Genomic DNA, 17789 nt, shown 5'->3' with positions numbered 1-17789 from the left:
GCTAACTTGGCGGGGAAAGTGTTACCACTTAGTGGTTTTTTGTTAGATATATATATCATTCTGTAAGACAAAATTTTTACCAGAAAATTTTGGATGTCTGGTAAGTCGCAGAAAAGTGGGGGAGGTCTTAAATTAAAGGTCTTGATCCCAGGGACTCGGGAAAAATAGCAGAATTCCCATAAAGTTACTAGAAAACGAGATATAACGTAAAGTGTTCTCCATAAGAATAGCATTAGAAGCCATTTACTGCTGATTTTTGTTTACTTCAATACAGCTGATCGTGATTTATCATCAAGCCAGTGCTCAATGTTAACATTTGGATGCCAGTCAATTCAGCAATGTACTTATAAAAAACAAGGGATAACGTTAGCCTACCTTTAATAATTAAGACTTTTTAGTTACGTTATAGGATGTTGAAATAAATTATTTTACTGTGAAACTTTTTCAATTTGTATATTTTTAACGTTTAAAATTAAATAACCCATTGACTTAATAATTAACGATTCATGATTAAATGGTAAACTCCTGCTTTGTTTTCATTTAAAAACATATGTTCAAGATTTATTCTACACGTTCTTTGTAAATTTACTTACATTTTAAATCTGAGATTTATTGTAGTGTTTAATCAATATTTTGTATGAAGTGGAATAAACTCAATGGCCACTTTTAGAAGACAACCTGGGAATAAAGATGAAATAGGTTCGTACAGGAAATTTATATTTGTTAATTAAGTAAGTACTATGACAAGTTCCAATGGGAGGAAAACAATATTGTTTGGAGATTTTTAAAAGTTACTGTCTGTTGCTCTAAGCAAAAGAGGTTAAAATAATATAACCTAGCATGGATGGTATATAATAGCAATGGGAGCATCCACATATAACAGTAAAACCTAGAGGTAGTTCCCGTTGCTTTTCGTTCCTTAAACAAACCAAAAATATACATGTAATTGATGATGAAAAGTAATGTCGTTATTGGTTTCGATAACTGGGTAATGAAACCCTAACCAGTCGCAAAAGGGTTAAGAATCAGCCGATGATTAGGCCTAATTTGATGGAATATGTAACGTCAATCGCACGTTTAAGAGGAATACCACCACATAATCTTACACTAATTGTAGTTTTTTTTTATGTTGACCAGAAAAAATCTAGGGTTAAGTTTGGTCAATGGGATGCCTTTACGTTACACTAATGTTGTTAAACCTTAACAAAAGGAGTATAAACTTAGAAATATTGACTGAGTAGGGGATGCTAATTTAGCGGGGTTGGCCAAGAACTAAGCTTACTTCAACACACCTTTATTTGCTTTTTCATATTTGACGAAGACAATTTCCAAAATTCCAATCAGAGAAGTCTTTTTTTTATTACCATCAACCACAAGACCAAAGCTACCTTAATAAACCAGTATTTATTCACAAACAATTATATGTTCGCTGTTTTAAGCAGAGTTGAACCTAGTGATTCAAATTATTTATTGAAAATAATATCAACAAAGGCAAACAACAAACTGTTTTTTTGCACAAAAGATATGGTGTACAGGGATATCTATTATGACACATGGATAATATATTTCTGAGTTTGTTTAGATATTCGAATAATTTGTTTTACATTATTGCGCTTTTTAGGGACTTATGTCCCTACAAGCCACTAGTATTATATAATTATATACATTATATATTATATACCTGCTAATATACTGATGACGCACAAGTGTGTCATTAGCAGTGAACTTGTTCATTTATGAAATATTTACTGTTTCCATGGTTTAATACAAATATTATCTTACTAATATTATAAATGTGAAAGTTTGTGTGTTTGTTTGTTTGTTTGTTTGAAATTCAATCACGCATTAACTACTGGACGGATTGGGCTGAAATTTGGCATAATGATAGCTTACATTCCCGATTAACATATAGGCATATTCTTATCTCAAAAATCCTATCGGGCTCCGCCCCAGTGGCTCGGTAGTTTCCCATGTTAACCTTATGAGTATTTATATTTAAAGCGAATAAAAGAATTTAGTCAGCTGTTTCAAACAAAAAGGTTTGTTCTATGATATGCAAAAGCATTAAAAAGTTATAAGATTTACCAACAGGGTGCAGCACTATTTTTTTGCATTTATGAAAACGGCTAATATAATTTGAACTAAGCATAAACAAAAACTGTGATACGCAATGATAGTCCAGTCATATTTGAGAAATTACCAAAAAAAACTCTTTTAAGTGTAAAACTTGGTACGTATATTCAATTTTACTTCCGGAATAACATACTAAAAGTCCTCAAAAACAAAAAAAACTTGTGCTACGGCCGCCATCTTGGAAAATTGCGTCCTAAAACCAGTTTTTTCACGATTAATCAAAAATTATTCATCCTATTAAAAAACATAAAATGTAAAAAATGTTCGCTAAAGAAAGAACTACATCTTTTATACAAAGAACGTATTAACCCTTTGAGCCCCAAGTGCCGATATATCGGCATGTCAATATTGTGCTGAAAATGACACAGTGCCTATAAATCGGCACCCCAAGGTCATGAGCGGAAAGACAATATGCCGATATTTCGGCCATCTACTATTTTATATAGTACAGCGCTATTTTAACGTATTTTGTGTATCAGAAAACGTCATTGCGTAGCCAAAGCATAAATAAAATATATTACAAGTAATATTTTGTCAATTTTTATTTTATATAGTAGGCTATATATTATTGTTTCTAAAACGATATCGGCAGGCTGTGTCGCCTGTATCGCTCAGCTGTCTCATGAGTCGGCAACTCTGTTGATTTGTTGTTGTTTGTTATTTGAGTAACTGCCGGTGTTTGTTATTGTTTTGTTACGTGGATACCGTTATTTTTACTACAGATTTGTGTTGTTTGAAGTTCATTTCAAAAGTGTTATTATTCTTTTAGTGAGTTTATCAAAACATCATAATGGTAATCAACTATGAACTTAGTTATCAACTATGAAACAACTATGAACTTGACGTAACTGCATAAGTATTTGGGTGCATGCTATAGCCCTTGCATGGACATGGAAACCTATTTTCATAACTAACTAACTAACTAACTTAGGCCTAGTTCCTTTCTATAAGTTCTTTATCCTTTATTTCTTGCATGTTGACTGTTTTTATTTGTCTCAAATATGAGTAAAAAAATAACTAGGGCAGAATCTCCTGTTAGTGAAAACACACTGTTGAATAATATTGAAGAAGCTGGTTTGAATGTGATTTCTGATTATAATAGTGACAACTCCGATGAAAGTAATAATATTCTTAGCAGTTCTGATACTGATTCTTCTTCAGATGTTGTTGATGACACGGATGATGATCCCACTTATGATCCAGTGAACAGTGATAGTAATGGTAGGCCTAGGCTTAGCTTCTTGTCAGAACGTAGGCCTAACTGGTCCTATCACTTATATTCATCTGATGAAGAATACGTTGATGACGTTGCTCCTTTTGATCAACTGCCCCAAGGGTCCATGAATCCTGAAGATACTGAAACTGTCGTTGCTCCTATTGATGAATTGCCCCAAGGTTCCTTGAATCCTAATCCTGAAGAAACTGAAACTGTCACTAGGCCTATGTTCACTGGTACTTCCCCTAATCATACTGTCAGAGGTGTCCCGCAAAGGCAAAGAGGTAGGCCTAGTGTGAGTCGGCCTAGAGGTAGGGGAAGAGGTAATATAAATACGCCAAGTGGAAGTGGTCACAATCTGACAAATAGGCCTAATAGGAGTAGGCCTCGTCCTCCTGAGCCTGAATCAAGTGACTGGGATGAGGTCAATGATGAAAATGATCCAGGACACCAGCATTATTTTGCATTTGATGAAGTCCCTGGTGTTAGACATTGCCCTCCAAGAAATTCAAAACCGATTGATTATTTTTTTCTATTTTTTACTCATAATTTGCTGACAACGTTTGTAGTGGAAACCAATAGATATGCTGCCAATTACTTTCAATCTCTAGATCATCCATTGTCACCTCAAAGTACTCTAAGAAGTTGGGTAAATTTATCAATTGAAGAACTAAAAGGCTTCCTTGCAGTTATATTTAACATGGGAATAATCCGCCAGCCTTCAATTAGAAGCTATTGGAGCCAATCAAACTCACTATCCACTCCTTGGTTTTCAAAAATGCTTACCCGAACCAGATTTGAACTAATTTTAAAAATTTTCCATCTAGTTGATTCAAGCAAACTCGCAAAACGTGGGGAACCAGGCTATGACCCATGTGGGAGGTTCCAACCCCTGATTGATCATTTGAACCGATTATTCAAGTTTCACTATACACCCTCTCAAAAACTTTCAGTTGACGAATCCTTAGTAGGAACCAAGAAACGAATCAATCTAACCCAATATCTACCAAAAAAAAAACACCACAGATGGGGAATCAAACTCTGGGTCCTGTATGATGCTGTAACGCACTATTGCATGTCGATGTCATGCTACAAAGGAGCTAAGTTCAGAGACGCGGAAAGTGTTGAGCAAGGCCTTGGATTCTATGTTGTAAAAAAGCTTCTAGAAATTTCAAACTGTTTGAATAAAGGCTTTCACCTGTTCATAGATCATTTTTATACCACTCTCAGACTTGCAAGATTTTTGTATTCTTCTAAATCAACCTGGTTAACAGGAACCGTTCAAATTGACAGACAAGGAGTTCCAAAACCTTTACGGGGTAAATATGAAGTTGGAAAAAAAACATACCTAAGAAAAGGACCTGCTTTATATATGGCATACAGAGAAAAATCTACCAACAAGAATCAATTTATATTGCTATCAACGAACAGTAAGGCTGGAAATGTAATGTACACTAAACGTAGAAGCGGCAAAGTCATTATAAAATACCCCCGCCGCAGCAAACCTGCAGACTAAGCGAATTTCCATTAACCTGATTCGATTTACACTAAAATGCCTCCATAAAAATAGCACATTTATTTCCTATATATAGAATTAGTTTAACGAGTACTTAGGTTTGCTGCAACAGGGAGGGTAAAAAAGATTTTTTTTTATAAAATGATAATAGTTTAGTAAGAAATAAAAGTATTTTCCAAAATCGATCAAAATATGTTCATAAAGAAGCAAACTACAACAGTTGACTTATTCTCCATAAGAATAACATGGGAATTTTAAAATAACAATTTTTTTGAATTTTCTCCGTAACAATTAGGCGCATAATAACGCTTCAATATACTAAATTATTTGTTTTTTTATGGTCAAAAATGGGAAAAACCTATTTTTGCCCCATAAAACCCCCCATAAACCCCCGTTCCCATAGTCCGATCATGCTGGTTCGCGAACTCATTCAAGTTTATCCCACCTTACACCTTCAAACCAAATTTTATCAGAATCGGACAAAAATTACTCAAGTTATCGTGCGGATGGACACATATATATATATATATATATATAGATATATAAAAATTTGAACGAATGGTGTTTTTGGCCTCTAGGGACATCAAAATGAAAAAGTAAATCGGTCCCGGGCTTAGGTCTTACCATGAGACCTACGGTAATAGCTACTTCCCTATAGGGAAATTCGCTAAAACAAACCTACTATTGTTCACCAGTACAACAACGGAATGGGAGGAATAGACGGAACCGACCAAATGCTGTACACATACTTGGACGAACGACGATCAATGAAGCCTTGGAAAAAGGTTATATTTAACATATTTGGACGTATGATGCTAAATTCATATGTTCTTTATAAACTGAACACAGATTCGCCACTCAGTCGTGTTTCCTTTATTTCAATGGTTATCGATGAACTTTCAAATTCGTGGCTACAAACAAAATTAGGAGTGGTTGGAAATGGAGGTGGAGGTGATGCTCCAAAGGGAAAGGGATTTGGTTTAGAAAAAATACCTGATGGTAAAGAAAAAAACTGTTCCGTCTGTAGTGGGAAGAAAAATCCAGAGGGTAAAAGGCGAAGGGCTCGGACAATGTGTTGCATGTGCAAAGCCGGCTTGCACGCCGAGTGTTATAACAACCATCGATGTAACTAATCACATAGTTAAAATAGGCTATCACCTGTTCTTAGATAATTTTTTTACTACTCTCAGACTTGCAAGATTTTTGTATTCTAAATCCTTCAGCTTTTTGTCTAGGCCCTACTGTAAATTCTTATTTTCTTCTTGTTCTGTTACAGTAAGTTCTTATATGTTCTAGATTTCCTTTTTTACTTTGTACTAAGCATGTTTATGTGTTCAGCTTGGGTTCTTTTTGTACAATAAAGCCTAGTGTTGGTCGAAACCATAATAGGCTACCTATATTTTTGTCAAACTGTAAAAAAATCATTTAACTTTATAAAACCATGATATATATATGCCTATCAATTGTTTCTGCTATGTCAAACTAATTTCCAGCATGTTCTGTATATTTTACTTTTTATGTACCATCATGTATCATTTGCGTTTTCAAGGACCTAAGCGCTAGACGAGGCAAATACTAATTTTTTTTAAATTTAAATTTTCTTTATCTTTTTAAAAACTAAGCTAAGTTAGTTAGTCTATTTATCTTAGTTCATATTGTCATGTTCTCTCACATTTAATTATTGCATGTTCTGAATGTCTCGCTTTCCAATAACTTAGATTGATAGGCTACTGTAATGTTCACCCATGTTGAAATAACAGAAATAAACTTTTTCCGAAAAAATGTCATAACTTTTTTATTTATTAATATTTTTGCACAAACTTTTCAGGAACTACTTATAATTATATACTAAAAATTAATACAATAAATAATTTTAATTATGTTATTGCTTCAATGTGGTTTTTACTTCTTAAAATGCAATTTTAAAAAATACACAAATATATTTTTTTTATTCTAAAAGGTAATTTTTTTAAATTATTAAATTTGTATTTTTATTTTGTTAATTATTTGTTGCTTAGCAAATAAGCTAAAAGGTGGTACAAAAACCAAGTTTCTATCTTTAAAATGAAAAAAGTTACAAGTGTTTTTATAGTAACCTGCAAAATTGTCTATTTTCGCCCTGTCATCCTCAGTACCGCTTATTCTAATTGAACCTGTCACCTTAAGAAAATTATCCAGAATTTCCTCAGGGCTCAAAGGGTTAAATAAGTATAGATATTTCAATATAATTAACCGTTTAGCCATAAAATGCAATATTTAGATAATAAATTTGAAAATTCGTAAAAAAAACATTAATTTTTCTATTAAAATTTTTTTTTATAAATCATTAAAAAATTTATTTTATTATTTTAATTGAAAAATTTGAATGTTCTGAGCATTTTTATATCAGTAACATAACTTCTCCTTTCAATTTATATTTTCTGTAAAATTTTAAATGTTGTTGCTAGACTACTATAATAAACTAGCATAATAAATAATAATGCGGAAACTCTTGGCAAGCAGTAGAACTCAGTCTGATAATGAATAAGGTTGGAGTAATTATGTAACAGGATACAAAGATAATTGTTTTAATAAAAACATAATTGGATTAAAGGGGTTCGTTTTCTACTACATACAATATTAACCTATTTCAACTGATTTAAAGGGTGTTTTTAAAAGAATTCCGGGATTTTAAATGATAATTGTTTGGGTACTATTCAAGTAAACCTAAACGTTTTATACTTCAAATTGAAGCTAAAATAATTTATTTCCCTTAGCAAGGGAGGAAACTTTGGCCTTGGCGTGCGCAAAATAGGTGTGCGGTGGTAGGCCGCTATTGTGACTCATACGCTTGACGCCAGTCGCCAGTACGACGGTTTACGGCACAACAGAAGACACAGATTGCAATCAGTTGTTTTCATAGTTTATATCTATTGCTAAATTAAACTAAATTTATCTACTTGATGATAAGCTGGTTTAATGAGTTTTGTGGCACCGAAGTCTTTTGAAAAGACATTCACCTGGCCGGCTAAAAACAAGCATAGTCGAAGAAATCCGACACTTCTGCATCAGAAGCCCAAAAAAAATCGATTGCCCGATGAAGTCTTCAGTTGAACAAACCTAAATTGGTCTCTTGATGATGTTATCTATAAAAGATAGAGTCGTTGTGCCGAAAAAGATTGAGTTAAGACATCAGAAAAACCCGCCTTAAGCGTACAGACTTTGCCAGTTTTACGCTCATATAAGATTGAAGAAAATCTTAATTTTATTAAATCATTCCGAATTGTATCAAATAATGAGAAACAAACTTTATTCTTTTCCCTTCAATTTGACGTTTAAATCATTTAATTATCTTGAATAGTCCCCGAGCAACGACCGTTTGAAATCCCGGCATTCTTTTAAAAACACATTCATTTAATGTCATAATCCTTTGGTAAATTTAAATATCCATTTACTATAATATTTAATATCCATTAGGCAAATAGGTTGGCAATGTGACCCAATTCCTGCATATTTTTTCATGGCATTTTTTTTTTTATTGTGTTTCATGCGCTGTTGGGTTCCAGTGCCAACGTCGTACTCAACTATACATCTGTGCGGGTTAACGATGACCCCGTTCGATAATTCCTTCTTAAGGAATTAGATTATTTACTCGGATATAAAACGTGTCATGGATCTTTAAATTGTAGATTCCTGTGTGATCCTCTCATCTAAATGAACTTCAGGGCTGACCATGGCAAAGGCGAAATTGAATTGACAAATTTTATCCAAATAATTTCTAGATCTAAGCCTCGCAACCCTGATTTAGATTGGGAGTTCCCAATAAGTTCCTGAAAGTAAGGTGAATTACGCAGATGAGGTAGACGGTTCTTTCATTCATGGTAACAAAGAGTACAAATTTAACTGTTTCGGCCAGACTTTTCTTTGCTTAAAATGGAAGCCATCACAATGTAAACATTTAGCGTTAATTTGTCTGAGAAGATGTATCCATGATGTATCACCACAGTGGTACTGCCACTCTGTATCGTTCAAATGTTCCATTGGTAGGTTGATGCAAGCGGTCACGTCCACGTTCCCTCTAGCCACTCACAGTTCTTCATCTTACTGGTGGCTTCATTTTAAATTGAGATAAAATACAGAAGTTAACCAAACAACATAAAACACTACAACGGAATTTTTATATACATTGTAAATTACGTGATATAGTAATGCAACGGGTGGGTAACTGCACTGTGAATAATAACTTTCAAACATTCACTTATTCATCACACCGAACTGTAACCAAAACTACATGATAATTCAGTAAAATAAGAAGCAAGGTAAATTAATTAAAATCTTACGAACAATTTGTCATCAATTTTTGCTAGAAACTATTTTATGAACCAGACTTATTTAACAGATGTTTAAATAAAAATATATATTCCGGCTTTGCTCTGGAAGTATTGGGTCCTGCAGTCTGTGGTTAACTTGAACAACTATTTCAAACTACGTCCATATGTTTTAGTTGTAAACAAAGGGAATTGAGTTTAATCAAATGTCAACAGATATCGCCGCCGTTCCCAAACTTTAGCCCTCAACTGTACTTAAGATATGCCCTTTCTTAATATTCTGAGACGTATTTGCACATCTACGTGAAAAACCCTTTAATTTGGCACCTCAAACGTTAAAATCTGTCAAGCCGTTATCGAGTTATGACTGTGAAAAGAAAACTGCTTGCGTATTAATATATAGAAGATGAAGCAACTGTTAAATGAAAAACTGTCTGTAGCTTCATTGTTATTTAAATGGTTTCAACAAACAGCTGTAGAAATATTATTATTATTTATTTCCTTGTCTGCACAAATATAAACAAAATAAATGTTGAATATTTGAGGTTTTCATGATTTTTCACCGAAACAAATATTACACTTAAACATAATGTTATATATGGTACCAAATAAAAACTCTCACTGGTTATTTTGGTGGTGGAACCACGCTGATCGGTAAAAGAATCAGAGAAATTGGTGAACATACATAGAAAAAAAAACATTGCCACAAACAAATTGAGAACCTCCTCCTTTTGTTAGTAATGGGGAAGTCGGTTAAAAACTATTGTGAGGTTTAATTTTATTGTTTTTACATGTGTTGTAAATCAAAACAACTAATTTCATTGATTTTTTAGTTGGACTTTTTTGTGGGGTTTCAGATCCCAGTTCAATGATAAGATGTACAATAAACCGATCAGCATCAGACTTTAATCGCTCTTATGGAGAGGAGATGGACATTGATGAACCAGTTTCTTTCAGCAGTCGCAATAACTACGGCGACATACAAGTGGCCTGGAAGAATGAATTCACACCTTACAGCCGTCAGGTAATCAAAGTTGTAATTGGTCAGTTTACATTTTGTCCTTAATTTTTTTAAACGTTTTTACTAGCTCGCTTTCTTGTCCGGTACAAATTTTGCAATCAATTTTATACTAACTTCCCGATGAGCTAGAGACTTGAAACTTGAAACATAGCTCACAAATGGATGACCATGCAATATTATACGAGGGTAGTTTTTTTTTTTCAACCTCTGATAGGCTATAAATAAAAGACAAGTCCATATAAAATAATACATTTATTACCAAAAGAAAGGTACACTTACGGCTACTTTTCGACATAATCGCCATAGAGATTCAGACATTTGTCGTATCTGTGGACAAGCTTTTGTATGCCCTCCTCATAGAAGGTTGCCGCCACCGCATTTAGGTAGTCCTTGACGTTGGTTTGGAGCTCCGCATTTTTTTGAAAACGCTTCCCACCAAGCCACGTCTTCAGATTAGGTAAAAGGTGAAAGTCGCTGGGTGCAAGGTCAGGACTGTATGGTGGATGATCGAAAATGTACCATCCAAATTGTTGTTCAAAGGTTTATTGCGGACATTTTCCATCACGAATGTAAAAAACAATACACAACCTGAGATGTTTTTTCACCTGATGTTTTTTTCACCTGAGGACGGGATCAGATTCCAGATCCCGAAATGTTGTGTATTGTTTTTTACATTCGTGATGGAAAATGTCCGCAATAAACCTTTGAACAACATTAACTCACCATCACCAACAATGAACTTCAAACAAAGCATCCAAATTGGTCGAGAAGCTGTTGAGTTGCTCCAGCAGTGTGTGGACGGGCATTGTCATGGATCAAAACAACTCCAGAAGTCAGCATTCCTCTTCGTTTGTTCTGAATGGCTCTACGCAAACGTCGTAAAGTTTCACAATAAACAGCTGCAGTGATTGTGGTTCCAGGTTCCATGAATTTCACAAGCAACACACCTTTTTGGTCCCAAAACACAGTAGCCATGGCCTTTCTGTTGTTAAAGGTTTGAATTTCTTTGGTTTGTTTGGTGAATTTGAATGCATCCATTGTTGTGATTGTCGTTTTGTTTCCGGTGTGTCGTACTGAATCCCCAGTCACGATCGATTTCAAAAAGTCGCCTCCGTCATCATGGTAACGCTCGAGGAACTCCAAAGCTGACGCCGTTCGTCGAGTTTTGTGGCCATCCGTCAACATTTTTGGGACATAACGTGCACAAAGTTTTCTGTAGCCTAACCGTTCAGTAACAATAGAGTACAAAATAGACCTTGAAACATGGGAAATTCCAAAGACAAAGCAGTAATGGTGAATCTGCGGTTTCCTTTCACCATTCTGTCAACACGTTGAACCAGGTCATCTGAAATGACAGATTAGCGTCCTTGTCCCCCTTCATCGTGCACATCATTACGACCGTCTTTAAACTTTCGACACCATTCACGCACAACACCATCACTCATAAAGTTTTCCCATACACACGACTCATTCTCCGATGGGTTTCTGCAGCACTATGGCCTTCAGCCTGTAGAAAACGAATAACACTTCGCAATTCACACCTGGCAGGAGCATCAATGGTGGCAGCCATGTTTATGTGGCTGTAGCACAACGCCAACTGACGCGCGAATGTCAACAATGGCGACAGGTGTAGTGGAAGAGTTGCGCAATCGCCTTCGGCGCATGCCCGCCTTCTGCCTCCCGCGTAGCGTCTGCACGGAGCGATCGGAGGTTGAAAAATAAACAACCCTCATTTAATTTTAATATTTCCCTTGGGTTACGCCCCATGGGCTTGTTTTTATTAGCTCGCTTTCCTACAAATTTTGATATCAATTCTAAACGAAGTTCCTGATGAGCTAAAGACTTGAAATTTGAAACATAGCTCACAAATGGATGACAATGCAATATTATATCATTTAATTTTCATATTTCCCTTGGGCTACGCCCCATGGGCTTCAAAATTTTCCATGTTTACGTTTTGAAAGAATGTAAATATATCATTCAATTTAAGTCAGCTGTAAATACTTAAATTTGACAGTTCGAAGAGCAGAGGTTAAAATGTACAGGTTATGCTCCCAAGAGATTCTTTATACAAACAAACATTTCAAAATAAAGATAACAATCCAATTGCAGATATAAAGGTGTTTGTTAATAATGTCAATTATTATTTATTTAGTATTCTATAAAGTAAACAATAAATTAAATAGATCGATATATTTATAGTTTGTAGGTAGGCCATATCAATCTAATACATAATTATATGAAAAGAAACTCAAATAAACCTTAGATTTCCCATATGCCTCTGCCTTAATCTGATATAGATGCTTGAAATAGATTTAACATCCACACACATTAAAAAGTAAAAAGTAGAAAATAATTTATAAATAAAAAACTTTTTTAAAACAAAACGTTTTTAAACGCACTAAAAAGTAGATAGTAATTTATAAATATGTGGATAGTATAAATACTTGTAAGATTTAAAACAAAAAACGTGAGGTGCGTGCATGCAATTGATAATAATACATTAGTTCAATAGGTGAAGGTAATTGTAAATTATCTATTCCATGCACCCCAAGTTTTTGTTTTAAATCTTACAAGTATTTATACTCTCCACATATTTATAAATTATAAAGCTACGCGCGCACTACGGCGGAACGGCACGGACGGGCGGTATGGCACGGACGGCATTTTTAAGAGGGGGTGCGCGCACTAGGGCGGCACGGCACGGACGGACGGGACGCGACATCCGCACTTCCGCAATTTAGGACAGTTGACAGTCTGCGAGCTAAAAATTGTGAGTAAAGATGGATGAAGATAAAGTGGTGATAGTAGGTTTAATTTTAGCAGAGGAAGAGGTGACAAGAAGGTGCAAGCAAAGATTTTAGATACACCACATAAACAGGAAAAGACTAAGTTTTGGAGAGTTCCACACCTTGTTTCCTGATCTTGTAGAAGGATTATGTGTAAAACTTACCTGATTGTTTCATAATAGATCATATTTCTGTCCATATATTGTCACGCCGGACGTTATTAAAATATTCCGGATGTCGCATGTTGTACAGTTTGTTGGTTTTCTCAACGAGAAAAATCAACTTACTAACATTTATGTTTACAACACACGAAAACACTGCTACTTTGACAGAGATCAGTTGAGAATGGCGGATGTCCCGTGCCGCCCGCCCGGTCGGTGTGCAGTGCTCCCGGTCGGTACGGGCGGTACGGGCGTCACGGCAGCTCGGAAATGTCCTGGAGTTCTGTCTCCCGGACTTTTTAACAAACGGCGGAAGCTGCCGAACGTCCGTTGCCGGCCGTACCGCCGTAGTGGGCGCACTCATATGACATTCAATGTTATTAACTTTTAAAAATTGCCGTGCCGCCCGCCCATCCGTGCCGTGCCGCCGTAGTGCGCGCGCAGCTTAAGATTATCTACTTTTTGTTTTTAGTGTGTTTATTATAGTTGAAATCATCTTCTGAATTTTGAAATGTTTCATTGTGTGTGTAAATGTACTAAGACCATGATTCAAATTTTCATTAAACCTGTTTTCTATTTAGATTTAGCAAAATATTTCAAAATTAACATTTTTCTCTGCCTTATTTCAGGAATATATCCCTAACCAGAACTATATGATGAGCACATACGAACATCCAATGATGAGGGAAATCGAACCGTCTAGGTATTTATTTATTTAATTGGAGATATATTTTATTTTGAATGATTTAATCCAAGTCTCTCTTTTTTGTAAGTTGATATTGAAACAGTGGATTCTTTCTAACGCATTGTGACGCAAAATTCTAGGGGGGGAATAAACTAGTATTCACCTAAGTCAGGCTACGCCTACCCTAGAACCGGCCACACTCAAATTTCTTCCCCGGAGTTCTCAGAAGGAGCTGAGAAAAATCCAGGGGTCGATACGAAGTTGTCACGGCTTTGACTGATCAATTTATTTAAATTTAATCGAAGGCTCAGAGCTCTAGAAGCGCTCAGGAAATCCTGCAGACGCCCAGTTGGAGCTATATCATCCCAGCCTTTGTAAAAGTGTTTTGGAGAATTTTGCCTAACTTTTAGAATGACTCTGTAGGGCCAACGAGTATTCAATCTTAGCCAATGTGATGTAAATACTCGTATTAAAATGAGACTAATTAGTTTAAGACGTTGGTAATCGATCTAATATCGAATATAAGGTAAAATAATTCCTACAGAGTCGTCGGGGCCTAATTAATATAAATGAACGGATAATTTATCGTGATAGGTTTAAAATAAATTTAATATTAATTTTCGTAGCTGATTATTCAACTCAGCCTGCTCCCAAGACTTGATTCTTTCACCCGCCAAAGACGGGGTTTAGAACTCACACGACAAGTCTCGGGGTATTAAAACGGTGAAAACGAGATATAAAATCTGAACGGCGAAACAAATAAACTATAGATTTAATAACGAATAAAAATTAAACGAATGCAACACTTACGGCCACCGCTAGTCACTGGCAAGCAGGAACTGGCGGGTCAAAACTCAACCGGCGAAAACTAAGTTATTAAAATTTAGAAAATTAAAATCGAACTTGAACGGGTAAAAATAAGTAGAAGACAAGTATGCGTATGTTAAAAGAAAATTTAGATGAACATAAGAAAGTCTAAAAACTTAGCTAACCTGAATCAATAACGGGCTTCACGTGAACGAGTCGACGGTCGAACAGCGAATAATTCTTGTCCGGCTCAAATCCTGATTTCCTCGGCCGCGGCTTAAGCGCTGCGGTGGCGATTTTGGAAACTAGCCAACAGATGATCGGGGATTCGGTCTAGTTATCGTCTGTCATCGTCAATCAACAAACACCAGTTTTAGGTTATGTCGTCGTCGTCGGTGATAAATATTCGTAAAATCGGTCGGTAAACTTTATTTGGTAAAGTGGAGTGCTAATATGAATAAATATGTAGTTGTGGGTGTGTTTGTGTACTTCACTGTTGTTAAAAGTAGGCCTACGTTCTTTGGCCCATAGCCCAAGCTATGGCCATCACATAGGCCTAGGAGTAGGTTGTTGTAGATAAAAATCGGGTAAGTTATGGTGTTTGTTGACTAGCAATACGTTTTTACCCCCCTTAAAATTTGGTACCTCACAGCATTCACTGTCATAAAAATGGTAATACAGTAGACCCCCTCTTAACCGACCTCGTATTAACCGATAATCGGATTATCCGCCTTCGATCGTAAAATAATACAGTTTGTTTTAACCGACCTTGCTTTGAGAGCAGTTTGGTTTAACCGCCGCTTTCTAGGAATCTCGGCATTTCCGCTCCCATGCTGGGCGATGAGAACTGAACCATACGCTTATCTCCACAGGATATGACTATGAATAAGTTATTTTGTATTGATCACAAAAATATAGCAAATTGTTAGTTTGTCATCATTATTTGTAGCGCGAGCACATCTGATCTGATTTGTTATCTGTGCGGCAAATTTATAACATCGTAAAGTGCGTTACGATTTTGAGAACTGATTATCTTATCGCTGGAGTAAACAAACAACACAACTTGTAGGGAGGGCAGGGAAGGAGGGTTAACAACTCCAAGGTCAAGATAGTTTTTGTGCCTCGAGTCTCCAGTGAGGGGCTATTTAAATAAACATCCTGTCTTAACAAAATGGTTGCTTGTATTTTTAATTTCGACAAAAGGTTCTGTACTGTATTACGGTGGATTTGGAAAGCATCAATTAATACATTACAGTACTAAAGTTATTAAATTAGGAATTTTTATTGAGTCTTGCATAGAACTATAATATATTCCACTGAAAGTAGGCTTATTTAACTTAACTGTTTTGTGTTTATTTGTGACTTTTCTATCAACATGAAAAAGGTGATAAGAGTAGTTTATTTTATAAATACAGTAATGAAAGTATGACTTCAAAATAATAATTATATATATCCCAATGAATAGCACTTCATTATGTTATGATTTTAGGGATTGCCTGTTTTAACCGACCTTTTGAGTTAACCGACCTAGGTCCGGTCCCATTAGGGTCGGTTAAGAGGGGGTCTACTGTATGTGTGAAATATAATTATTTTGCAGTATTAATGGGTTGGTTGTTAACTTCAGTTGTAGTTTTTTTTTTTCAACAAAGAAACCGAGATTTGTCATGAAAAGTCAATTTAGTTAGGAGCACATGTAGCGTCAGCTGATGTTACGTTGTCATAGCAACGCATTATGGTTATTCTAGTTATTGTTTTTCTAAAGAAAAGGTACACAAATTGTAACTCTTCAATAAATGATTTTTATCCCATTCTTAATTGGTTGTAAGTTTATTTGAATATCAAACAACCACGACCAAAATGGTGACCCCGACTAAAACCATTATCTAAAGACTGTTATTTTCTTTGAAGAGTTTAACTTTTAATTAAGCAGCTACATTAAAGTGCTGCTTTTAAAAATTGGTTCTAACCCTTATTTGGCCAAGGTTAATTGCAGTTCCTTTTGTACGTGGTCTCGCAATTGGACACAAGAAATGCGAAATGCTGCTGAAGTCGAAGACATCATAACGAACCCTCCTCTAGGCGACAAATACGGACATCTAAAAAAGAAACTGATTGAACGCCTTTCTGCATCCAAAGAGCAACGTGTGCGGCGGCTGCTGAGTGAAGAGGACCTTGGAGACCGCAAGCCTTCCCAGTTTTTGAGTCATCATAGGTCTCTTGCGGGCTCGACTCCTCTTCAAGACAACATGCTACGTCAACTGTGGCTCAGACGACTCCCTCCTCACAAGCCATATTGACTACGCAACTTGAGCTCTCCTTGGACAAACTGGCCAAACTGGCTGATAAGATCATGGAGGTGGCTGATGTTCAGTTCTTTTATCTAAAATTTTTCTTTAGCCTGTTTAGAATTTTTAAATTACAAAAAAACAGCTGATGATTTAAAGATAATCCATTGTATTATATAAATAAACATTATTCCTTTCTGTTCTTCTTGAAAACATGACTTTTATTTTTTCTCTCTTAATTTTTCATTAATTTACTCAAACACTCCACAGCTGATATTCCTTAAACACCTGGTATTTGTGAAGTCTCTTCAGGTAACGCTTCTTTCTTTAAACGAAATAGAAACCCTCTCTAAACAAGTTCAAGCATTATCAGAAACCAGAGTACGAGATTATTAGTGAGGTTATGAGGTTATTAGTGAGTCGGTGGCTCAGTCGGTAGCGTCGCGGACTTCGGGCCCAAGGCAGCGATGTCGTGGGTTTGAATCCTGGTCACTGCCGATAAAATTTTATCAGTACAGTTCACCTTTGTACCGTACCGGCTCACTGGGCGCTTAGTCTATGTGGACGGGCAAAAAAAAAAGAAAAAAAAAGATACACAGGCGTTCCCAGTTTTGTGGTAGATCAGGAAACGAGCCTAATCCAGGGTTGTCAGCGGCCGGGAATTCCGGGAAAATTGGAATTATGCGTGAATTTTAACAGCCGTGAAAAACCGGGAAATATGCGTGAAAATCGTATTATTCCGTGAATTTTATTGATAACGTTATTACAGTTTTTTTCAAGTAATTTTAATAGTTATAAACCGTTTTGCAATACTTTCTTGATTGATTTTATAGTAAACCAAAATTTACGGTTTACTGGCGAGTGGCGAT

The 17789-nt window shown here is 35.7% G+C and overlaps 1 protein-coding gene across 2 annotated transcripts in view; it reads left to right on the top strand.

The window, feature by feature from the left end:
- The window catches only part of LOC129004020 (polymerase delta-interacting protein 3-like), a 54804-nt gene that overhangs the window by 25797 nt on the left and 11218 nt on the right, over positions 1-17789 (top strand). For both annotated transcript variants that reach the window (XM_054432429.1, XM_054432512.1), the window contains exons 4-5: positions 10030-10196; positions 13773-13846. In XM_054432429.1, coding sequence (XP_054288404.1) covers positions 10030-10196; positions 13773-13846 — 241 coding nt within the window. The remainder of the gene's footprint in view (positions 1-10029; positions 10197-13772; positions 13847-17789) is intronic.

This window comes from Macrosteles quadrilineatus, unplaced genomic scaffold (genome assembly GCF_028750875.1).
Source record: "Macrosteles quadrilineatus isolate MER2022 unplaced genomic scaffold, UCM_ALF_1.0 Scaffold_1__1_contigs__length_201487025, whole genome shotgun sequence".
Classification (NCBI taxonomy): Eukaryota; Metazoa; Arthropoda; class Insecta; order Hemiptera; family Cicadellidae; genus Macrosteles; species Macrosteles quadrilineatus.
This window is presented reverse-complemented; position numbering and strand designations above follow the sequence as displayed.